At 40.9% G+C, this 26,294-nt stretch overlaps 1 protein-coding gene across 1 annotated transcript; it reads left to right on the top strand.

Annotated features, from left to right (window-relative positions):
• The first annotated feature begins 11,277 nt into the window (after positions 1–11,277).
• LOC137794551 (Krueppel-like factor 2) lies at positions 11,278–14,437 on the top strand. The gene is made up of 3 exons (XM_068591410.1): positions 11,278–11,703; positions 11,883–12,864; positions 13,224–14,437. The coding sequence occupies exons 1-3, from the start codon at positions 11,626–11,628 to the stop codon at positions 13,397–13,399; spliced, it is 1,236 nt and encodes a 411-aa protein (XP_068447511.1). The 5' UTR covers positions 11,278–11,625; the 3' UTR covers positions 13,400–14,437.
• The last annotated feature ends 11,857 nt before the right edge of the window (positions 14,438–26,294 follow it).

Below are 26,294 nucleotides of genomic sequence, written 5' to 3' on the forward strand. Positions count from 1 at the left end.
CATTTGAAAATTATGATACAGCTTGTGGTGCCTAAAAACTACATTTGAAAAACTTACCCGCAACCGGGTCATGACTACACCAAGGTCTAAAGATTATCTAGGTAATTATTTCTGTAAACAGACATTGGGTTTCGAGTTTTTCAATTGTATATATTATTTGTTACTTTGAGCACCACTACCTGTATGCCATCAGGGATGTTAAGCCTTTTAGATATCTTTTATTTATAAACCAGTCCAGCCCTGAATTACTAGGTCACATCAAAGGAAGTACATACTTGCCTTCACCAAAATCACATTTTTAGATTGTTGTGTCTCATAATGTTCGCCTTTACAGATTTTTCCATTTGAATGTATTGTCTGCCAACACACTAAATGGTTTGAGCTAATTGTATAATGTGATATCAGGTGCATACTGTACACTGCAATTATGCACAGGATATGTGCTTTGACAGAGTTTGTGACCAAATGGCAGAATAAATTGTATAAAGCTGTGGTGTCAGGTTTTCTGGAAGCAAGAGCCATACACAGGATTTTAGAGATACTGAGGTCTGAAAATGGAGTTTACCTGAGGGCTCAGGGTCACGCTTTCCCGCCAAATCTTTTGATGATTTCTCAAATTAACTAGAATATAGACATATTAAGACACTTTCCTGCCTGATCTCACAGAAATATGTAAAATGACCACGTGAGCAGGTAATGTGTCAACGTTATTTTTCACTTAGTATAAAATTTGCTTCAAGATGGATGTTTTTAAAACTGTAGTCACTTGAATGCCCTGTGTGGCTCGTAGAGGCGCATAAGGATGCCTCAGACAATGGATCCACTGAATAAGATCTGGTTTTATGAAGTTGATCAAGTTCTTGACTTAATCAAAGAATCACCATGTTGAGTAAAGTTTTTGCAATATCCCTGGTCAAAAAGAGAAAATAATCCGTTTTCAGATTCTCAACACATGCTTTTCACGCTTAAGAGCTGGTCTTCTGTGAGGGGTTAAAACCATACTGAAGGCAGTAATACTCGGCTCAAACACCACAGAGTCTTTACGCTTTGCTAAAACACCTTTGAAAACTTGATGCTGCAGCACTGTACAAATGTAATATCAGCGTGCAATCAATTCAATCCGGACAAGTATCAGTTAACCGAGGCTTACCGGAGTAATGCATTTCTGCCTTGATTTCTTATTGGAAACAGATGGGACTTTTTTCCTCTGTCAAAGTTATTGCAGCTCGTTTTGGGGATAAAGTGGCTCTCCTTAGTGCACATAGTTTATGTCTTTGTTACACTTCTTGGAAACACCTGCTTTGACTTCTCCATTTTCTCCACCAGAAATGTTCTGTGTGTGCGTGTGTGTGTGAGAGAGAGAGAGAGAGAGAGAGAGAGAGAGAGAGAGAGAGAGAGAGAGAGAGAGAGAGAGAGAGAGAGAACACGTAGAGAGCAAGCCTCTGACCGTAGCAGAGCTGTGTTGGAACAGAGAGAGAGAGTTTGAGACAGAGAGTGGGCTCCTGCCTTGGCTTATATAGGCGGGTTATTTTTAAACCCCACACCCCCTTCCTTTATTACTTATTACTGTACTTCCTCTCCCGCTCGCTCAGGAAGCCCACTTGGCCGAACTTCCTGCCGGCAAACCGTGCCGACTCGGAGGGAACCAAGTGAGTGATAGCACTGAGAGGGTCAGGCTCTCTCTCTCTCTCTCTCTCTCTCTCTCTCTCTCTCTCTCTCTCTCTCTCTCTCTCTCTCTCTCTATCTCTCTCTCTCTCTCTCTCTCTCTCACTCACACACACACACACACACACACACACACACACTCACACACACACAAGTCTGGGCCTCTTCCAGCTTGTGTTAAAATGAGAGATGGGAAATACAGTGATATCTTCAAAACAATGTCTTGATTCACAGATTTTTGGACAAAGCTGTTTTTGAGACATTTTAATGTTTCTGAGCTGTTTTTATGCACCTTAAATACCCCCCCCTCCCGCCCCGTCCCACACAAACACATTACATTAAATTACATGTCATTTAGCTGACACTTTTATCCAAAGCGACTTAACAAAAAGGTGCATTCAACCATGAGTACGAACTCAGAACAACAAGAATCAAGAGCGTACAATTTCTTCAATAAAGTCCAACTACAAAGTGTTATCAGTAAGAGCCATCTAAGTGCTGCCAAAGTGCTACTGCTACTGTCTTTATGCAAGATGTAGTCAAAAAAGATGAGTTTTTAGTTTGCGACGGAAGATCTAGACACTTTCTGCTATTCTGATGTCAATGGGGAGCTCATGTCACCATTGAGCAGCAAACATTCGTGACACACACACACAATCATACACCCATCATGCAACACTACTGAAACCACTGCTGTTCACACTGTATGTTCTGTTCTGATTATTTCTACAATATAGTTGTTTTCCCCTCCTATGATATTAAGGGGTTGGGGGCCCCCGCCTTCAAGGAGACGCTCCTGCAGCCTGTACTTACGATTGAATGTACGTTACGCTGTTTAACAAGTTACGCTTTTGCCAATTCTTGGCTTCTTGCCAAAAGCTGACTTTGAGATCCCCCCCACCTCACAAAAAAAGCTGTAAACCTTGGGGAAACACTGTAGTTAATACTAATTATATCTTTTGATTCCAGTTAATTTACTGTGTGGTCTTTTCTCCTGACCATCATTCCTTAACCTTTTGAGCCTCAAAGTGACCTGCACAGGAATGAGCCTTTGAGAATTTAGCAGGACTGAGTTCCCCAAATGAGTTCTAATACTTGTGTTATTTTATATACATTTTTTTAATTTTTTTGTGAAAATATTTTTTTAAAATAAATGAATGGAATTTACCATATTTTAAACATTACTATAAACACCGAGCATGATCTAAAAAAGATTTCCCAACAATGCTTTTTTGAGCCGCTTTGAGTGTTTTCAACTCCTCCGTGAAAGGCCTAAACAACCACCTACTGAGTTGAAACCCCCCTTTTTGGAAAGATAAAGAACCGGAATCTGCAAGATAAATCACAATAAAAGAAAGCCTTGGCTCGGAGAAATACATAAAGGTGTTTATTAGTGATTATCCAACTTTGTAAAGTGTATTTATTAACAGAAAGGTGAAAAGTTATGTTTGCACGGGCAAAAGTGACGGCAAGGTTTTTGAAGTTACGGGTTTTATGTTATTACATAAACTTAACAGATTTTTTTTTTCTTTTCTGTTCCCATATTTTAGTAATTTAAATTAACTTAATCAACGTTGTGGTTCCGGAGATCCTGTAGGAAACATCACCTAACCTTTTTTTTTTGTCATTTGATAATGTCATTTTGTCTGATAATGAGTGCAGCGCGTTTTGAGGGGAATGGGGCTCAAAAGGTTGTAAGGCTCTGTAATTATACGTACAACCATCGGATACTAGCCCAGAGTTAAGCATATTCATCTAGTAAACTATAGAGCGTATTCACCCACGTGACCACAACAAGCTTTGGCGGCCATGTTGGGGTCCATGCACGTGTTTCATGCCGCTCTTCTTAAGAAATGACCATTATATCCTGAAGGAGACACAATTTCAGTTCAAAACGGCGTGTCTTATGATTATTGTACTGTTGTATTGTTGGATGTGGGACTAATGATTCAAAATATGGGTTTCTCAGCTCAACAAGACAGGCTTGTACTTCAACTTGTCCAGCTTCTCAAGTAATGCATCTAACTTACATCAGTTTCACTCGTGTATGAGCATTAGGACTGTTCTCATGTGTTTCTGTTGATACATTGGGTTGTGGGCATGCTTCCATTGACACACTCTTGTCAATAATCTCATTTTGCTTTTTCGCCGAGCGAAAATCAATGTCTTTCACTTGCGCAAAGGGAACTGTGGATGGAAACTTGGGAGAAAGCCATGAACGTGGCAACTCCATCGGGCAATGTCTGCCTTTACTCTGTGATTCATTTCAAAGTAAAATAAAACACTGGCTACATGGGAACAGCACTTAGTACGGCCAGACAAACACTTACTGCTGAATGAGCGCTGGAAGCGGCTTCATCCTGACAGCTGTGTGCGACTACGAAGAATAGTATGAACCCAGACACGGGGCGCTTGATGTTCCGACATTTGTTTTATTTGTGGTATTTACACAGAACGCAGAAATTGTTGTTAATTTCCCATGGTCGATAGCGGAAATGAAAACTGTTTTACAGGAACCTGACCGGGCTATATGATGATGGTAACTAGGGGTAATGGAACTCAAGCCGCGCCGGCTTTCCGCCGCAACTGGTTGCGAAAAAGCGAAAAACGAGTTAACCACATAACGTGTCGAGCGAGTAAACTCAGGGAAACAAGCGTTACGCTTTTGGTGTGAATTCGGCATAAGCCTGCAGACTTTTGTACGTCTTGAAACTTTCCTGTGTGTAAAAACTTGTCTCCAGTACACAAAATCCATAGCAAAACCTGTTGCCTCCCCCCTAGCAGCAGTCTAACTAGGTGGACTCCAAGATGGCATGATTGAGATGATGACGTCACTTGATTACGCTCTATACCTACCTTGGAGTGTTATAATAGTCAGTATCATCATCTCTGGTACATGGAATGTATTGAAACAAAATGGATATAGTGTTGATCAGGGTCACATAGAGTCTGTACCGGAAAGTGAAGAGGTCATTTACACACAGATTGGGGGTTGAAGGTTTACAGGAGAGCATTTGGTTTTAGGAACAAATAGGACTGGACCACCTGTGGTCTGGGAATTTTCCTCTGTTCTTATCTGGACAGGAGGGGGATTTGATTCGCATTTGTACTACTGCAAAGGTGGAGAGACTTTACATGCATGGGGTTTCTAGAAGATAACTGTAGCTAAGAATATAGATTTCCTATTGCACTTAAACCTGTAGAACTGAATAACAAATTCCTTTTAGGTCAAATATTTTGTTAGTAAATACAGGAGGGCAGAGTGAAGACTTCAGATACCGGAAAACAGGAGTGTTATGGAGCCCTATTCAAATCCTACGGCAAAAAGAGACTTCGCCCCTGTGTGACTCTTAGCCAATCGCATGCTATACATTTGAACCAATGAGGCGAATGAGCCCAATGGCTGGAATGTTTAAACCAGCTCTTCTGAGCGGAAGCAAGACAGTAGCGGTTTGTGGAGCGGAAGCTCAGAGACCCTCACCTCAGAAAAATATACTGTATCACCATTTAAACTTTAATTAAACCGTTATATCATACTCATTGAATTCTCAACCTTTTCTCCGCACGAGCACCCAGAAATCTTGGACATATTTAACACTATCCTCTGTGGCAATAGTGCTACTGTCAAACACAATTTGCCATAAAGCAACATTGGTATTTATATAATAGTGTACACTTTTGCATGTTATTACATTCACATCAGAAGAAGGTCTGATTAACACAATGTGTTCTGACATGTGTGAATCTGATACTGGTGCATCATGACATTGTTGTCACTTTCACATAGTCCACCATGGTACTCGACAATGATAATGATGAAACAGTAATAAGGGAGGATTGCAACATCTTTAGTGAGCAAAATATCAAGTAATGAGTGAGCATGTACGCCATAGCTGCATATGGAATAGAGAAGAAAACAGATTTCAGAGAAACTCTGGTGGGAAAAGTAGGGGGAGGATTCCATGCATCTGTGTTGGCCCAAGTTGACCCTCTGTTGAATTAGAGCCGGTACTTACATGGAACCTGGAGAAAACAGCACCGCTAAACATAAAGAGGCATACTTTTTCCTAAATATTGGCAACATGGCTTTCTGAGTTCGCTGGAAGTAAAAAAATAATGGGCGGTAATCTATAGAAACCAGCCAGTGATCTTTCAGCCTGGACACTGCTGTTTGTTTCCCATTTGAAACTTGTTGATATTTGTGGTTTAACCCTATAAAAACAACAACTGGCATGTATTTTCCTGTTCAACTGAAGCGGTCCAAAACCCCATTCAATAGGCTGATGTGATGTTCCATTTAAAACTAGGAAGGTTTACCCAAAGGGGGTCAAACCTGGACCCCATTCAATCCTAATTCACTACTGTCCCTGCAGCAGATTGTACTCTTTTTACGTAGGAATGAAGAACGCCTTGATTGAACTCTAACTCAATTGAGTCTTGGACTTGGTCTTAAGCTCAAAAGACTTGGACTTGGAACCAAAGACTTGAAACTTGACTTTGCAAGTCAAAATCAAGTCTCAAGTCTTTCCACAGTCTAGGAAAGTTTGAGATTTTTTTTTTGTGTGTTTTACTTGTGTGTGCTATTTTTTATTTTTGACAAAAGACTTAAGACGGTTTGTTACGAAAGACTTGAGACGAGACTTAACTTGTGACCAAATACTTGAGAGTAGAAAAATGACCATGCATTCTCTGATATTTAGTGCTAGTTGCTCCTAATCTAATCAACCATAACCACATTAATTTCTCTAATTCTGAAGACATGAATGAATGTGAATGTCGCTTCTTTCAATATAATTCACATATTTAATTATAGATATAAATAATTACACGGCTACACGGCATACGTAATGCCCTCTGCCATTAAACAGCTAAGTAGCTGTTTAATGGCAGAGGGCATTATGTAAGCCAATACAACTAACTGAAAAGCTGTATTCCTAACCCACACTGGCTTTACTAGTTTTCAAATGTGTTGAAGTGGGAAAATGAAACAGCGAGGAACACTTCAAAGCAACAGTGAACCTGACCTTAATCCCCCTAAACGTAGTCATTATCAGTTGCTTCTTGAAGTTTGAAGTCACTTAAAAAAAATTCCACAAACACTTCTTGTAGCAGTTGGTGGCCATTTGGTTTTACAATAATATGCATTCAAACAAGTTTTTATAAGGGAAATAATAAAAGCACTTGGCAGTGAAAAGTTGTCAGGTCATTGCTACAAGCTAGTGGATAATTTGTGCGTGTGCGTTTGTGTGTGTGTGCGTGCGTGAGTGTGTGTGTATGTTGTGTAAAGCAAGTTATTGGCTCTCACGTCACCTGGATACTGTCATATCTGTTTATTTGAGGGCAAAGGGGACAATTGGGCCCAAGGCCCGAATCCCAAGTTTGCAAAATGGATCTTTTTTTTCGACAAACAAATCCAGGATACTCCAAGTTTGAGTCTGATATGAGTGCTTTCATTTTTTAACTATAACAACTTTCATGTGGTTGCATAAAAATAGTGCATGAAAGTAAAACAGAGCTCTGCGCTGTGGTAGAAACTTTTTTGAAGAAACATTCTTGCAGATGCTTTCTCGTTTTTGCATCCCTTTCCACAGTAAACAAAGACAGCTCACGGAAAAGGAGGTCTTGGCCCTGAGATCCGTTGGCTACACGAGAACACCATAAATATAGCCCCCTGCTATCAGAAGCTTATCTGACGTCAGACCAAAAGCTAGGGTTAGGTTTTTTTTGCACGCTTTACCCACGCGGCAACCTTTGGTTCTGCAGCGGTGAAGCAGGTGCTTTTTTGTTTCTTAAAACTTGCATTCTCTCTACTGACCAGCAATGTATTGAAGTCTATGGAAACATTATTCTACTTCTCACTTGATTTATTAACTCAATAAACATTGCAAACATGAGTTAACGATCTCAATCTGCCGCTACCAGGACCAAATCCACATCTCTACGTCACTCCTCCACATTCCAAATATGGTAACTTCAGTTCATTGGTTGCAAAAAAGAACAACATGGCTATGAACGAAATCCAAGATGGCAACGGTGAAATCGATGAATTCAAGGCGGCAGTCCACTGCACGTCACCTTGCTATGTCTCTCTTATTATCTATCTAGGTGTATGACTCTACCCAAATAAACATACAGACTTCTGCTGAATACTAAGGCAGTAACACAGGCAGTATACACACGGCACACTCAGTTTCAGTTTCTGCTGGGGGTAAGAGTGTCCAGGAGGCTATTAGAAGAGAGGTGATTATGAGGTTGAGTTGAACTTTTCTGGAGTTGAACTTCAGTTGGAAGCATTTGTGTGAACTCTAACATCCTAGACAATCACTCTCCATCTTCCTCATTCTCTCTCTCCTACATTTTCTTTCCCTCTCTCTTGCTGAAGATGCCAAAGCCACAGGATGGCTGTTGGGATGGCCTGCTAGAAACCCAGGCTCGCTTATTTTAAAAACATTTTTTATTGAGAGACATGAGTTGCAGAGTGAATGCTTCAATGTAGGGCTTTTTTTTTTATGAAGAGAAAAAAATAATGGAAAAAGAGGAATTGGGGAAATGCAGAATGAGGAGCTATCAAAGAAATCAGGATGGAGACAGACAGAGAGTTCTCTGCCCACGGGATTTTCATGTGAAACTCTTAAAACACAAACTCAGTTACTCTCTTACATGTCTCGTTAAACTGTGCCAGCTGTCTAAATAGTGCGTCTTGGCTGCAGGACAGGTTTGCCACTGTAATCTCACTTTGAACTCCGTGCTGTACCAACATTGTCCTTACTGCTCTCTGGCATTCTCAGACCGTGAGTATTTATATATTATACCACACATTTCTGAAACATCCCTGGGCCGCACTTGAAATTTTGCACGATATCATTATAATAGATTTTAAGTATAATTTTATATATTTATATTTTTAAAAAGGTTTAATTGGAACCAAGACAGCCTTGCCTTAATCACACATGCACAAACATTATGTTTAAATAATATTGTTTCGTCATCATTTCTCACATTCTTTTACCTGGGCAGCAATATCAGTTTCCTAAGCTATTAAACCACCCGACAAGCACTCCTGATGAAGTATGCGGACCTCTTTTACTTGCTTTTGTGAGGGTTCACCAGGAGTAAGAATTTTGTTTTATAAAATTTTAAGTATTTGTGATTGTTTGATATCTTTCTTTGTTTTCAGTTCTCAGTTTCACAAACTTGTGTGCGTGTGTGTGTTTGTAAGTGTTGACTGGGCAGGGAAGGTTTACTTAAAGGAAAATTTTGAATGACTGTGTCGTAACCTTTATCTCACTGTGTCCCGTTTTTTCAATTCAATTCAGTTTATTTTGTATAGCCCAAAATCACAAATACAAGATTTGCCTCGGAGGGCTTTACAATCTGTACACATAACATCCCTGTGCCAGGACCTCACATCAGATCAGGAAAAACTCCCCCAAATAAAGATAGTAAAAACTCTTTCACAGGGAAAAAGAGGAAAAAACCTGAGCAAAACAGGCCACACACACACACATACATACACACAAGCTGCACTCTTTTCCCCTTATAAACACCTTTTAAAAGCTATGTATTGGAGGTTTAGCTTTTAAAAGTTGTTTATAAGGGAAAGAGTGCAGCTCTTTTTTTTGTGCGCATGCACACCTGTGTTGAACATGTGCTCAACATGTGACATTCATCAATGTTCATGTACTTTTCTATGAGGCACGAAGTAAAGTAAATTTCTTTTCTAGTCAAGTCTAGTCTAATTCTGTCATTTTTGGGCTGCATTGGCAGCCCAAAAGTGTCAGAATTGACATTCATACAAAATGCACACACCGTAGGCACAGCCCAAGGACACACTTCATGAAATAGCGAAGCCGGGGATCCAACCCCAGATTCTCTGAGTGAAGGAAGAGACCACTCTACCACTGAGCCAGTCGCCCATCATGTATCAAATACAGATAGTTTGGCTTTCTCCACATTTGAACTGGAAATCATGATGCCAGGGGACATAATCACCAGAGTCTGAACAAAATAAAAATTTCAGGAACAGGAAACTGAATTAGCTTTAGGCTGTACAAAAACCTCAGACAGAGGTCAAAAATATTTTGGTGGCTAGTATTTTCAAACTTTGGTTGTAAAGCGAGCATCTTAGCTTTAGTTACGGTTATTTGACTGTTCGTCCTGCACTCAGTGGCAAAGAAAAATTAATCTAATCAAATGAGCGCCCTATAACATATGCACCTCATCCATTTTTCACAGTTTGCACCACATCTTATAGGATGTCTATAGATTTTGTGTTGTTTCTCAGATCCTCATCTGATGAGATGTCAATTTATTTTTTTTGTGTGTCTCTTTTAGAGTTAAAACTGACATTTTAACTAAATGTATTTTTGAACATAGCTTTAATTAGGATAGCTATCAACTGAGTGGATCACCTGTAAACTGTAAATGTGTGTAAAGCGACTGGCTTATTACAAGCACGTGCTTAGTATGCCCAATGGAATGTCACCAAATCCTCAAAAGGTTCCAAGCCTCCGAACGTAATTGGCTAACTATTACAGGCCAGTCAGCCTTTAATTAGCATCTCAAATCGGTGTTCACCAGTGGGCAAAACAATGTGAAATTACAGTATGTTCTTTTCGGCTTCCAACTGGCTCGAACATGGGTGATCGGTGTTGATTATCATAAGTGTTTGACTCCATTTTTTCACGAGTCATTGAAGGACTTAGATAAGCTATTGACACTGGAGAAACACTTTCTAAAATTGTATGCATTTGTATACAATTTTAGCAGACATTTGATCAGTCTTTTTTTTATTAAATGACCTAGGATGGCTTCTCTTGATTCAATTCAGATCAACAACAATCACAAAAAATATTAAATATGAATACACTATCCCCACTGAGTTATTGCCACTTGTGTCCAAATATACATGCGGAATATCTTGAGTATTATTATTAGTTGTATTGCTATTAGTATCGCCAATACCATTACTGCTTTTGCTATTATTCAATTACATCCACAATTGTTATTTTTGGTCAATTTTTTATCATGCTGAGTTCTCAGTGTATGAATAATTTGTTATATGGATTGAATGTGTTACAACACAACTCTGGTATGTTGTTTAAGAAGAAGTAGACAGCGGGGTAAGAAGAGTCGGAGGCGCTCTCTCGCCCTCTTTCTGCTCTTGTTCAGACAGAAACACACCCCTCTCTCTAACAGCAAGACAGCAATATGTGTTACATGTAAGTATCAGCATTTGTGTTGATCAACAAGAGATGCAGGTGTGTGTTAATCATATGTTATCAGCAAACCGCTTTTCTTTGTGCGTGCATAAAAGCGCACAGTACCCTCATGCGTATTACGCACCTGGGCACCCTCTTTCTGGAAAAGAACCTTCTTTCTGTGTGCTATCCATATAGTTCTTTCCGTTGCTCTTTTGACAACAACGTGTTTATTTGTTTATTAGTTTTTTAGGGGTGCACGGTCTAGGGGCGGTCTCGTCTTTCTCTGCCCTGGCAGTTGTTGGCCATGTTTGTCGGAGGAGGGCGGGTTCTTCCCCGAGAAGGTTAAGTAGCTGCCTGCATCAGAGTAGAGAGAGCATTCCGCGTAAGTCCTCCTCGCCCGACTCTCTCGCCACCTCTCTGTCGCTGACTTGTAGGGAAACTCGGACTTTTATACCGAGGCTAAATTTAGGGGGCTTGGCCGGTGCGCAGCGTCCTCATCCTGTAAGGGCTTCCTTCCCCCGGCCTCGCATTGGTCTGTTTTGTGCTGCGAACAATATTTATAAGAAAAGCTGCTCCCTCCAGAAGTCACAACTTGCGCATGAGTGAAGAGAGCAGCAGCTTAACGGACCGCAGAAGGAGCAACGCGCTCTAAAGCTTATTTTTTTCTGTTTTTTTTTTCTGGAGACTCAGCGGACTCCAGTGATTTACTTTTAAAACAGAGAAATTGCATTTTCTCAATATTTTTGTTGAAGAACGCATGGAAATGGCCTTGAGTGGGACCATTTTACCATCAATCTCTACATTTGCCACCCAAAAGGAGAAATGTTGGGAAGATGTAAGTTTTGCTTTTCTACATATTTACGTGTTTTGCAGCTTTCAGTCTGACATCAGAAATGACGGTGTTTGATGGCATTGAAAGCTAACGTTTTTATAGTTTCAGTATGGCCCTTTCTCTCCACTTGTTGCTGTTTTCCAAGCTACGTTTTTATTTATTGTCTTTACTCTCCGTTCCAGAGGTGGAAGTGTGACATGAGCGGCGTTGCGCTCAACATGGACAGCAGCTGCCTCGGCAGAAAGGACGAAGAGGACCTGGATAAGTTTTTGGATCTTGAGTTTATTCTTGCTAACACCACCGTGTCTGACAGCGCGCCGGCCACGGGAACTGAGGCAGAGTCCTACCGGCTTCAGGAGTCCGGGGTGTCCAGTTATCACCAGCAGCCGGGTAATTACACCTCTGTCCCAGACATGAATGGACCTCCTCCACCCTACAACAGCCTGATGGCGGAGCTCCTTCGCTCCGACGTGGATACCAGCTTCCTCCCCGGGAACGGCTCCAACATCCACGGCAGATTCCAGATCAGCTCCGCGCCTTTCCCTACCACTCAGGATTTATTTCCGGAGCATTTGAACATTAAAATGGAGCCCGCCTCCATGGACACGTATGGACCCGCCATGGGTATGGTGCCTCAGAGCTGCGCCAAAGTCAAGCACGAGGGCAGCGTCTCCTGCATGATGTCGTACGAGCAGCAGCCGCGGCTGGCCAACTCCCCGCAGGCCACGCTAGGCAGCATGACACCGCCGCTGAGCCCGGACGACCTGATGAACTCCGAGTGCCACCAGTCTTTGATGTGCAACTCCGCCTCGCTGACGTTCCCGAAGAGCTTCCACCACGCGCACCACCGCTGCGCTTCCGGGGGATTCCCTCACGCGCACACAGGGATGCAGATACCTTTCCCCGTGGTGGCGCACCACCACCAGTTCCCCGGCAGGTTCGGAGAGGACATAGCCATGGGCATGCAGCAGCAGCCAGCGACCGGTCAGCGGGTCCTGCTCACCCCGCCGTCGTCCCCGCTGGATGTGATGGACGCTAAGCCGAAAAGGGGTCGCCGGTCCTGGCCGAGGAAACGGACGGCGACGCACACCTGCACTTTTGCTGGCTGTGGAAAGACCTACACCAAGAGCTCCCACCTGAAGGCGCATCACAGGACGCACACAGGTAAGATCCGCATGTTGAATGTAGGGACACTTGTTCTATGTTTATTTATTTAATATTTATTTGATTTTATTACAATATATACAGATCTTCTGTTCGTTGTATAGATAACTTAATTAAAAAAAGAGGAAAAATTCAGCAACATGTAGGCTACCAATTTATTCATAAACATTTAATCAAAATGGCTATAATTTAATGGTTTGATTCTACAAACTGTCTTTTAACTTTGATGCTATAAACGGTACTTAAAGTCCATATAAGGATGTTAAAGAGGGGTTGACTCCTATTATGGTTTAATTTCGACTGTGACTGTGTGACTGTGACGTCACTCTATCAACACGGCTGTTGTTGCTTTGTTGCAGGAGAGAAACCATACCATTGCAGCTGGGAGGGCTGCGGCTGGAAGTTCGCTCGTTCTGATGAGCTGACGCGTCACTTCCGGAAGCACACCGGACACCGGCCATTCCAGTGTCACCTGTGTGAGCGGGCCTTCTCCCGCTCTGACCACCTCGCCCTGCACATGAAGAGGCACATGTGAAGAAAGACAAGGACTCCTGTGCACCGCATGGACCCAATTCAAAGAGCTACAATCCTTCTACAATGAGCTATAGAGAGACGCTGATACTACCATTGCATACACTGCCATACAGCATGATGTAACTGTAACACGGAGAGGAATATTAGAGGGATTTGTATTCCATTGGGGCAAAAGGAGCATTAAGATAAGATGCTCTGAAATTATTTTTTGTGTGAAAGGATTTATTTAAATGTTTTTTTTTGTTGTTAAGAGAAACAACAAACAAACCATAAATCAAGGAAGAAAAACAGCCAAATACGACAGAAACAGATGAATTCTGTTCAAACATTTTTAAACTATGTAGCTGGTACTACTTTGTTTTTGTTTTTTGTATGGAATGTTGTTTATTCCATTGATGTTGATGTCTGTAAATGTGGGACGCTACTTTGACAAAAAAAATTCCCCTTGGGGATTATTGAAGTACATATCTATCTATATCTCTCTCTCTCTCTATCTCTCTCTCTGTCTCTCTCTCTCTGTCTCTCTCTATCTATCTATATAGACAACAAATTAAAGAAACATTCCATTGAACATGTCAGGCACATGCCACTAAAGCAAGCAACTGGAAGCAGACAATCCTTTTTGAAGAACATTGATTATAGTTTTGTTTCTTTGTACCTATAGTGCCTATAGTACCTATACACGCTATTACACATCCTCACGAGCGCCATATTCTCCACTGGCCAAGAAGACAATCAAAGTCTGTTCCTGTGTGTTATAGACATGTGTGCATATGAGATGAGCTTTGAGACAATGTTTTATTCTGAAACTGCCATTCATTCTGTTCTCTCTCAAGGCTTGAGTAGGATATCTGTGAGTCTGTAGGAAGATTCACAAATAAGATATCTGTGAGTCTGTAGGAAGGTTCACAGAAGTGCAATGCCATCTCGGCGCCACCTGATTGACAAAGGGCTACCCAGCCTTTAGCAACAACAAAAAAACAATCCAAAAATACTTGTTTGTTTTTGTCTTTAAGAAATGCCTTGTACATTTTACCTTGTTTTCTAATATTATGTTAATAGTTTATTTTAATGTACATATTAAACTAAATGAACATGATGTCTGAGTCCTGAGTGTGATTGTCAAAGATGATGAATAAACATGGTTTTGATGGGAATACAGGCTACACATCACACAAATTGTAAAAGAACAGCTTTCCCAGGTTCCTAACCTAAAAGCCTGGACCCAAGACAACATCTTGGGAGACCTGTCATGCCCTCTAAAACATGGGGAGTTGCTTTACACACTTAAAACAAAGCAATGTCTCATAGATTTATTTGAATAATTTGACATGCCTTCGGAAGTATAATTATGAAGAAAAAAGACCAAAAAAATAGATTTTTCAGCTCTCAGAAGTTCCATACCCAAACTGTAAGCAAAATTGAGTGGTTGTATATGAAATGACGTCCTAAAGGTGACGGTGTGGAGGGTTAGCTCCAGGTAAGCCTAACCTCAGAAGCCGCCAAGACCGATGCTTCCCATCTGGTACAGAGAGTTGACACGGTGCTGCAGCAGCCGCCTATAAATACAAACATTACATTGACATAATTACAGGGGCCCGATATAAACAGCCTGCAGTGGGGCAATGCAGGCAAATTGCAATGAGTGGGAGAAATGGAGGGGCGAAAGGAAAAGAGAAAACCTGGTCTCAAATCAACTGAGAAGACCCAATTGGGACAAGGCCGCTTGTACTGATGAAGATGTTATCGCCGTTGCATGCAAAGATGATTTTTGTATTCTGTCTTTATTTTGAACAATCACAGTTCAAGAGATTGAGTTTCACGGTGGTTTACTTGTCTGCTCAGCAATCTATGCATGTGGTATTACCACATGCATAGATTCCAAGGGATAGCCATGAAACATACTGATTCCTGTAAGACGGGAGTGTTTGTTGTTTTTACCCTCCTACAAAGCAAATATTTAGATGACAAAGGTTGGGTTGCATTGCTGTTGTTACATCAGAAGAGCCACAATATAGAGATTTAAATGAAAATTACGTCCATCCGGGCATAAGAGAGGCACTCAAGAAGGGAAGATAGAATTTGATCAAAAGCTGACTTTTCACCTCCACTTCAAATGCGTCCACTCAGCAAAAGTCAGGTCGGTCGTACGTTTTACTGATACAAATCAAAGTCAAAATTAGGAAAAGTCCAATTCTAATAAACGCGGCGGATTTAACAGCAAATTTGATCTTTTACAAGTAGTATGCAGGTAAGCCGAGTAGTTCATTTGTGTTGACTAACAAACACAAAGATTAAAGCTGCACATGAAACTCTTTCCCCAACTCGCTGTTACACAACATCACAGCAGTCAGAGGCTCTGTGTCTATTTTTGGGTTGTGAAAGGCCTCACATCTCAGAGCGATCTCCAGGGTGGCTCCGTGCCAGGCCTGAGCAAAAGAGGAACCCCTCCCCACTATCATTAGTACATGTACTCAACATTTCCAGCTCGGTATACAGGGAGGCTGTTGCTGCCGAGCAGGGAAGCTCCGACGGAAGGGGGGGGTCAGATGGTGGACACGTTGGCAGCTGGCAGTGTGTGTATGATGGTTTCTAAACGCTCCTGTGCACTCTGGTCTGACGGTTTGGCCTGTTGTCTGTCAAAGCCTTACTTGAAGATACTAAATATGTCAGGTTGAATTTGGAGGGTGTGTGTATTAAATTATACACAAGGCATCCAGAACATTTCATTTGTAGGAAAGGTGCTTCTAATCAGAAGAATTCGAACAAGTTGTTAAAGCTGGCGTCAGGATTTTGTCAGTATTTAGCTGAAGGCAAGCACAAGTCCCCTGAGAGTTGCGCTCCTACATAGAACATATTGGACAATATGTACTGAGAAATGTCAACTTGCTGTGTTGTTGGGTGTTGAATTTGATGTTGTTACATTATCAAATCATCTTTATGAGTAATTCCATCATGATGTTAAGAACATACATTACAAAAAACAAGCCAATAAAACTAGCTTGTCAGCATTAACTACCATGTTCAGATCATTCTGCCTCCAGCTAAGCTCTGCCCACAAAAAAACATATCATGCTCAACAGAAAAGAGGTGTAAATATACAATGAAATCATAATGTACAGATCTCTAAGGTGTAATGTTTCGGGCATTTTAGAAAAGACATCCCCATCTAAATCCCACAAAACATATTTTCCTATTAACCTATAAATGTATCTCACCATGTCGATATGTCCAGGTTTGAGACATCCGTCTCTGACATTTCTGCCTCTCAATGCATTATAAAGTTAGTAGAATTTCTATAACCCGCTCCCTCACTGTTTTCCCACTTGACTGACTTGACTGTTGATGGACTTTTATTTGGTTCATGAACCGTTCGACACACTTCCAGTGACAGCCACACCAAAAGCTGAGCTCAGCAACGCCTCCACCTTGAGTCTATAAACCTGTTGGATGAAACTCAACCATGTGACATTCTTGAAACATTCCTCCTATTCAGATGATTGTTTCTCTCATCCACCTTGCTATTCAATGATAATATTTTTAGTTTTCAACAAGCTCCTGTGCAACAGATCATTTCAGAGTAACTCCACTCTGGAATGTTTAACGGCATATTCTTCCCTAACTTCAAAACAGTGTTTTCCTGTCTCTGGCCACTGGGTCAAAAGACCACTGAGGATTGTAGTAAGAAAGAAAAAAAGCCAGTGAAATTCAGTGAATTGAGAAACTTCATCAGCTGTTGGTATCTTATCTGAATGGATTCCCAAAGCCAAGCACTTTCTGACGATGAGTGGGAATGTTAATCATGGGAAAAGGATGCCATCTACTGGGACAGGAGCACCACTGTGAGCAGCAGAACACACCAGCCTCTGGAATCCAAGTTACAGAGCACCTCCTCATAACTCATAACTGGCTGCAGCAATTTCTCAATTAAGAGGTGAATTGTTCTATTTCATCTACTCATTTTTCTCACATTAGTGGTGTTAGGGTGAGAAAAGAGTGAAATGGGGGCAAGGGTAAATTAGTTAATTAAAACCCGTTGCTATATTGTATAACATATCAGTTTTTGTTCTTATAAACTATTTAAAAAAAAATGTTTAAAATAATTTGGTAGACTGTGATTTGTGAAGACAGCCTCATACATCATGGAACATGGAAACAAATCTGGATAAAACCTCAAATGATGGGTTGTCCTTCACAAAGGCTTGAAAACATAAACCTAAAACATAAAAACATTAAAAACATTTTTTTTTTAAAAAGAAAAAAATATATAAAGAAGTGGAATATTGATTGCCAGGAAATAGTGTAGCAGCTCAAAACTAGGGTCCTTGGTAACATGCTGAGGATTTGAAGACACAAGGAGAGTAAACGTGAAAGGTAACCTGCCACTTCACAAGAACTATGCAGCCACATTAACAAAGTAATCTTCTTTTAAACACTGAAAAGCCTTGTGGGGATGTAAGAATATTTGTCTTTTCAGAAAGTCATTTGGTCATTATTTGTCTAAAACAGTTGTTTGAAAAAAACAAGGATTGATTTAGCTGGAAAGGAGGCTCCGATCGTTTGTCAAACCTCAGATTTAAGAGGAGCAGTGCGGATTTCGTCCCGGTCGTGGACCAGTGGACCAGTGGACCAGCTCTTTCCACTCACAAGACTACTGGAGAAGTCCTGGAAGTTTGCCCAACCAGTCTACACATGATTTAAAGACGAGCAAAAGGCTTTTGACTGGGTCCCTCTGGGGTTTTTGGGTGGGGTGTTGTGGGAGTATGGGGTGCTGGACCATTGCAATAGGACATCCGGGCTCTGTACGCATGCAGGAGCTGTGTTTGTATTCTCGGTGGGTGCATGGTCTCCGTCAGGGTTGCTGTTTGTGACTTTTCATGGAAAGGGTGTTGAGAACATCAGGTTCAAGAGTCTCGGAATCATCTCTCTGCTGTTCACAGATGATGTAGTCCTGTTGGCCTCCTCTGACCGTGACCTCCAGCATTCACTGGGGCATTTTGCAGCCGAGTGTAAAACAGCAGGGATGACAGTTTGCAAATCCAAATCTAATGGGGTAATCTGGCACTATAAATTCCTTAAGACATGATGATGACCAGTTAAGGCTTTGTAGGTAAGGAGAAGGATTTTAAATGTGATTATTGATCTTAAAGAGCGGCTAATACAGGAGTAATGTGATCTCGCTTCCGCGTCCTCGTGAGTACACCTACAGACGTCAGTGCAACTAAAAACACAGCAACCCCAAATATAACTACAACAAAACACATTGTATCATCATTATTTATTCTCTGTTCAAATTGTAGTCATCAGATTGCTTTGGTGCAGCACCTGAGCTCATGTTCAGTAGGGATGTTCTTTTGGCGATAAGTTCACCGAAAGGGTAAGCTCACACAAATGATGGGGGCTCATACTGACAGACATGACAAACACAGACTAACTCAGCTGCTGGCATTACTTTCAGCAGTGTGTGTATGTTCACAGGGCAGTAAGGGATATCCCACTACTTCCAGGAATTACCCTTTTTTACAAGGTTAGTGCGTTTTCAAGTTAAAAATAATGGAGCAAGATAATGTACTAGTGTTGATGAGGCTGAAAAGTGAAAGCCCACTTGGTCAGAGGATGGAGGCAAAAGAGAGTTACAGAACTATTGTATGGGAAAACCAATTTATGCTCCAATTCTCTCTGACCCACATTCCCAGTTAAAAAGCTGATAGGCTTTTCATTTTCTCCTCTCCATTACCATAAGGTAAACACAAACCTAGCGAGGAATTTCCTGTTATTCCATACAGAGGCAGTCAGCATTTGCTAACATAGCAGATTGTTTGAGTTTCATCTAATATGTCCAGAAAGAATCTAATATGTGTTTGTACAGCATTAATTTGACACTTCACAGCTGTATCCTTGAAAACGTAGCTCTTTGCAAGGTGGAAATCTTGTCTTCTGCCGTAAACTGCGGTCGATAGGAATCCAACAGATAAGACGTGTTGAAGTCCGACTGAATGGGAGAGCAGGTCCGTCCCCAGCAGCAGCCCTTTGGTCTGTGCATCTACAGGCAGCAGGCACGTAAGCGGCCGCACACGCGAATGGGTGGCGCACATGAACGGCCGTGCTCGCGCGTGAACGGCAGCACACGTAAACGCCCACTAACGTGAAACGGCCGCGCGTGTAAACGCTCGCCAACGGGTGCGCCCGCGCGCCTCAACGGCCGCGCGCCTCAACGGCCGCGCGCGTGCACGGCCGTGCGCGCGCGCGAACGGCCGCGTTAACGTGTTATTATGGTCGCGTGCACGTTCGTGTGTGTGTGCGCGCGTGTGTGCAGGTCACTTTGGTTATAGACGTCAAGATTAACAGCGTCACTGACGTTCACGTTCTGAGGTTTGACAGATGCTTTTGTAGACACTCAATAATATCAGGTGTCTCACCAACTGCGCCTGTGGATCGGTGGTTAGCAACTCCGCCTTAGGAGCAAAGGGTCAGTGGTTCTCACCCCAGCTATGGCAGATTTTAATTTTTCAAAAAAACTTTTTTTTTTCTTCTGTTGGACTGGACACTGTGGCGGCCGGGTCGTATGTTTGACACCCCTGATTTAGATGATGCAGTGTTCCTTTCAACTTTTCCAATGATACATTTAAACGACAAGAATTTTCAACAGTTCAATTAAATGACTTTGAACTGTAAAATTTTTCAGCAGGTATTTTGCCTTTTCTATATTTTCAATAATGATTTGCTATTTATTTATATATTCATCTATTCCGCTATTTTCAGCTATATTAATATATTCAGCTATTTTTACATATATTCAGCTATTCTTTCATTTTCAAATATATTTAGCTATATTTAGCTAATTTAAGCTATATTCCACTATGTTCAGCTATTTCTTTCAAATATTTCAGCTATAAGCTTCAGCTTTTTGCATTCCAATGCATTTTCAGCAGGAAATGCTCTTTCTAGTTAGTTGGAATGCTGCAAGCATTCCAACTATTGTTCCTCAAATCTTTATTAGTTGGAATGCTGCAAGCATTCCAACTATTGTTCTTCAAATCTTTATTAAACTTTTTATTAGTTGGAATGCTGCAAGCATTCCAACTATTGTTCTTCAAATCTTTATTAAACTTTTTATTATTATTATTCTATTTCTTCCATCCGTATTTTGGACCTCTTCAACTCTTTCATATTTTCAGCTACAGAAAAAAGTTCAATTATAAAAATATTCAGTTACCTAAGGACACGATGGCTAAGACCTTTCATATTTCTGACTTTTCAAATCTTTGAATTATTAAGCTTTTTATGATTTTTTTTATAATGGGACCCAATGGGGAAATCTTCAAATCATCTTCAACTTCAAACGTTTACAGTTTCTTCATACATTGAGCTTGAGACAATATTTAAAATTCCAAATGTTGACAAAACCTTTAGCTATTAATCTACGCTTTTACATTTTTCATATTTTCTCAAATTTTAAAATTATTCAGCTTTTTATAAAGAAAAAATGAATGGTTTCCAATGAAGAACATCTTCAAATCCGCTTTCAACTCTTCAACTTCAAAAGGGAAAGGCTCTGTCATGCCTTCAACTAGAGACACCATTCCACCTTTAAAATGTTGACAAAACGTTTAGCTGTTATTGTATTACTCATCTTTTTGATATCTCCTATAGTGTTTTAACTGTAGGCGTTTTCGTTTTATGTTTTTTCCGCACCTTTTCTGCCTTTCTCATTATTGTGTGTTGGGCAGCTCACAGCGGTGACGTCAGACTCCAGAGCGAGGGCACTTGGCGATACACATATTTTAAACTTGCTCTCTACTCCAAACCGTATACTCTTTGGACATAATTTATAGCTCAAAACGTTGGAAATCTTGTCTTCTGCCGTAAACTGCGGTCGATAGGAATCCAACAGATAAGACGTGTTGAGGTCCGACTGAATGGGAGAGCAGGTCCGTCCACAGCAGCAGCCCTTTGGTCTGTGCATCTACAGGCAGCAGGCACGTAAGCGGCCGCACACGCGAACGGGTCGCGCACATGAACGGCCGTGCTCGCGCGTGAACGTGTTATTATGGTCGCGTGCACGTTCGTGTGTGTGTGCGCGCGCGTGTGTGCAGGTCACTTTGGTTATAGACGTCAGGATTAACAGCGTCACTGACGTTCACGTTTTGAGGTTTGACGGATGGTTTTGTAGACACTCAGTGATATCAGGTGTCTCCCCAATTACGCCTGTGGATAAGTGGTTAGCAACTCCCCCTTAGGAGCAAAGGGTCAGTGGTTCAAACCCCACCTATGACAGATTTTAATTTTTCAAAAAAACTTTTTTTTTTCTTCTGTTGGACTGGACACTGTGGCGGGCCGGGTCGTATGTTTGACACCCCTGATTTAGATGATGCAGTTTTCCTTTCAACTTTTCCAATTATACATTTAAACGACAAGAATTTTCAACAGTTCAATTAAATGACTTTGAACTGTAAAATTTTAGCAGGTATTTTGCCTTTTCTATATTTTCAATAATGATTTGCTATTTATTTATATATTCATCTATTCCGCTATTTTCAGCTATATTAATATATTCAGCTATTTTTACATATATTCAGCTATTCTTTCATTTTCAAATATATTTAGCTATATTTAGCTAATTTAAGCTATATTCCACTATGTTCAGCTATATTCAGCTATTTCTTTCAAATATTTCAGCTATAAGCTTCAGCTTTTTGCATTCCAACGCATTTTCAGCAGGAAATGCTCTTTCTAGTTATTAGTTGGAATGCTGCAAGCATTCCAACTATTGTTCGTCAAATCTTTATTAGTTGGAATGCTGCAAGCATTCCAACTATTGTTCTTCAAATCTTTATTAAACTGTTTCTTCTATTTCTTCCATCCGTATTTTGGACCGTAACTAGTCCTTCATATTTCCAGTTACAGAAAAAAGTTCAATTATTCAAATATTCAGCTACTTAAGGAGACGATGGCTATGACTTTTCATATTTCTGACTTTTCAAATTTCCAAATTATTAAGCTTTTTATGATTTTTTTTATAATGGGACCCAATGGGGAAATCTTCAAATCATCTCCAACTTCAAATGTTTACAGTTTCTTCATACGTTGAGCTTGAGACAATATTTAAAATTTCACATGTTGACAAAACCTTTAGCTATTAATCTACGCTTTTACATTTTTCATATTTTCTCAATTTTCAAAATTATTCAGCTTTTTATAAAAAAAAAAAAGAATGGTTTCCAATGAAGAACATCTTCAAATCTGCTTTCAACTCTTCAACTTCAAAAGGGAAAGGCTCTGTCATGCCTTCAACTAGAGACACCATTCCACCTTTAAAATGTTGACAAAACGTTTAGCTGTTATTGTATTACTCATCTTTTTGATATCTCCTATAGTGTTTTAACTGTAGGCGTTTTCGTTTTATGTTTTTTCCGCACCTTTTCTGCCATTCTCATTATTGTGTGTTGGGCAGCTCAGAGCAGTGACGTCATTCCCCAGAGCGAGGGCACTTGGCGATAGACATATTTTAAACTTTGGACATAATTTATAGCTCAAAACGTTGGAAATCTTGTCTTCTGCCGTAAACTGCGGTCGATAGGAATCCAACAGATAAGACGTGTTGACGTCCGACTGAATGGGAGAGCCGGTCTGTCCCCAGCAGCAGCCCTTTGGTCTGTGCATCTACAGACAGCAGGCACGTAAGCGGCTGCACACGCGAACTGGTGCGCACGTGCACGCGCGTGAACGGGTGCGCACATAAACGGTCGTGCACGCGCGTGAACGGCAGCACACTAACGTGAAACGGCCGCGCGTGTAAACGGATGCGCCCGAGCCTTAACGGCCGCGCGTGAACGGCCGTGCACGCGCGCGAACGGCCGAGCTAACTTGTTATTATGGTCGCGTGCACATTCGTGTGTGTGCGTGTGTGTGTGCGCGCGTGTGTGCAGGTCACTTTGGTTATAGACGTCAGGATTAACAGCGTCACTGACGTTCACCTTCTGAGGTCTGACCGATGGTTTTGTAGACAGTCAATAATATCAGCTGTCTCACCAACTGCACCTGTGGATCAGTGGTTAGCAACTCCGTCTAAGAAGCAAATGGTCAGTGGTTCAAATCCCACCTGTGGCACACTTCAATTTTTCAAAAAACTTTTTTTTTTCTTTTGTTGGACTTGACACTGTGGCGGGCCGGGTCGTATGTTTGACACCTGATTTAGATGATGCAGTTTTCCTTTCAACTTTTCCAATTGTACATTTAAACGACAAGGATTTTCAACAGTTCAATGAAATGACTTTGAACTGTAAAATTTTTCAGCAGGTATTTTGCCTTTTCTATATTTTCAATAATGATTTGCTATTTATTTATATATTCATCTATTCCGCTATTTTTAGCTATATTAATATATTCAGCTATTTTTACATATATTCAGCTATTCTTTCATTTTCAAATATATTTAGCTATATTTAGCTAATTTAAGCTATATTCCACTATGTTCAGCTATATTCAGCTATTTCTTTCAAATATTTCAGCTATAAGCTTCAGCTTTTTGCATTCCAACGCATTTTCAGCAGGAAATGCTCTTTCTAGTTATTCTATTTCTTCCATCCGTATTTTGGACCTCTTCAACTCTTTCATATTTTCAGCTACAGAAAAAAGTTCAATTATAAAAATATTCAGTTACCTAAGGACACGAAGGCTAAGACCTTTCATATTTCTGACTTTTCAAATCTTTGAATTATTAAGCTTTTTATGATTTTTTTTATAATGGGACCCAATGGGGAAATCTTCAAATCATCTTCAACTTCAAACGTTTACAGTTTCTTCATACATTGAGCTTGAGACAATATTTAAAATTCCAAATGTTGACAAAACCTTTAGCTATTAATCTACGCTTTTACATTTTTCATATTTTCTCAAATTTTAAAATTATTCAGCTTTTTATAAAGAAAAAATGAATGGTTTCCAATGAAGAACATCTTCAAATCCGCTTTCAACTCTTCAACTTCAAAAGGGAAAGGCTCTGTCATGCCTCCAGCTAGAGACACCATTCCACCTTTAAAATGTTGACAAAACGTTTAGCTGTTATTGTATTACTCATCTTTTCGATATATCCTATATTGTTTTAACTGTCGGCGTTTTCGTTTTATAGTTTTTCCGCACCTTTTCTGCCTTTCTCATTATTGTGTGTTGGGCAGCTCAGAGCAGTGACGTAATACTCCAGAGCGAGGGCACTTGGCGATACACATATTTTAAACTTGCTCTCTACTCCAAACCGTATACTCTTTGGACATAATTTATAGCTCAAAACGTTGGAAATCTTGTCTTCTGCCGTAAACTGCGGTCGATAGGAATCCAACAGATAAGACGTGTTGAGGTCCGATTGAATGGGAGAGCCGGTCCGTCCCCAGCAGCAGCCCTTTGGTCTGTGCATCTGCAGGCAGCAGGCACGTAAGCGGCCGCGCACATGAACGGCCGTGCTCGCGCGTGAACGGCAGCACACGTAAACGCCCACTAACGTGAAACGGCCGCGCGTGTAAACGCTCGCCAACCGGTGCGCCCGCGCCTCAACGGCCGCGCGCGTTCACGGCCGTGCGCGCGCGCGAACGGCCGCGTTAACGTGTTATTATGGTCGCGTGCACGTTCGTGTGTGTGTGTGTGCGCGCGTGTGTGCAGGTCACTTTGGTTATAGACGTCAAGATTAACAGCGTCACTGACGTTTACGTTCTGAGGTTTGACAGATGGTTTTGTAGACACTCAATAATATCATGTGTCTCACCAACTGCGCCTGTGGATCAGTGGTTAGCAACTTCGCTTTAGGAGCAGAGGGTCAGTGGTTCAAACCCTACCTATGGCAGATTTTAATTTTTCAAAAAAACTTTTTTTTTTCTTCTGTTGGACTTGACACTGTGGCGAGCCGGGTCGTATGTTTGACACCCCTGATTTAGATGATGCAGTTTTCCTTTCAACTTTTCCAATTATACATTTAAACGACAATGATTTTCAACAGTTCAATTAAATGACTTCGAACTGTAACATTTTTCAGCAGGTATTTTGCCTTTTCTATATTTTCAGTAATGATTTGCTATTTATTTATATATTCATCTATTCCGCTATTTTCAGCTATATTAATATATTCAGCTGTTTTTACATATATTCAGCTATTCTTTCATTTTCAAATATATTTAGCTATATTTAGCTAATTTAAGCTATATTCCACTATGTTCAGCTATATTCAGCTATTTCTTTCAAATATTTCAGCTATAAGCTTCAGCTTTTTGCATTCCAACGCATTTTCAGCAGGAAATGCTCTTTCTAGTTATTATTCTTATAGTCAAACCACTACTCCTCCCACAGCGTTGCCAGCACATGCGTAAAAAATACGTCGAAACGTGCGGTTTGCGCGGGAATCGTGAGCTATGACTTTTCTAAGAGATTCGCCCGTACGTTTTCCCGAAAAATGCAAAAAACATAAAAAAAATTTCATGAAATGTTCGTAGAGGGTGGCGCACCAATTAACAGAGTGAGAAGAAGCGACAGAAACTGTTAAAAAAAACAAACGTATTTTGTCATTACTCCCACAATGTTCACTCTTCATACACCATTGTTGGATAGAAACGTTGGAAATCTTGTCTTCTGTCATAAACTGCGGTCGATAGGAATCCAACAGACTTAGACGTCTTGAAATCGGACTGAATGTGAGAGCAAGTCCACCTCGCTCTGCCATCCGCCGCCATGTTAAATCTCCCTCCAAAACCACGTCTCCCCTGAAGCTCGTACCTGATTTGTAAATCGCCCGTACAGACACATGTTTTATCGTACAGACTCGCCAGTCACAGTATCCATTCATCAGGTCTTCCTAACGCTCAATATGCGATATCGAAGCAATAGTGGCTTTTAAAGTACCATTTTTTTAA

Source organism: Clinocottus analis, unplaced genomic scaffold (assembly GCF_023055335.1).
Source record: "Clinocottus analis isolate CAN_PGR_092001 unplaced genomic scaffold, fCliAna1.0.p SCAF_25, whole genome shotgun sequence".
Classification (NCBI taxonomy): domain Eukaryota; kingdom Metazoa; phylum Chordata; class Actinopteri; order Perciformes; family Cottidae; genus Clinocottus; species Clinocottus analis.

What these genes read in the sequence shown, in the direction of transcription:
- LOC137794551 (XM_068591410.1), top strand. Translation starts at nt 11,626, where the DNA reads ATGGAAATGGCCTTGAGTGGGACCATTTTACCATCAATCTCTACATTT. An exon ending in AGGAGAAATGTTGGGAAGAT is followed by an intron (nt 11,704 to 11,882) that starts GTAAGTTTTGCT and finishes TCTCCGTTCCAG; the next exon opens with AGGTGGAAGTGTGACATGAG. An exon ending in GCATCACAGGACGCACACAG is followed by an intron (nt 12,865 to 13,223) that starts GTAAGATCCGCA and finishes GCTTTGTTGCAG; the next exon opens with GAGAGAAACCATACCATTGC.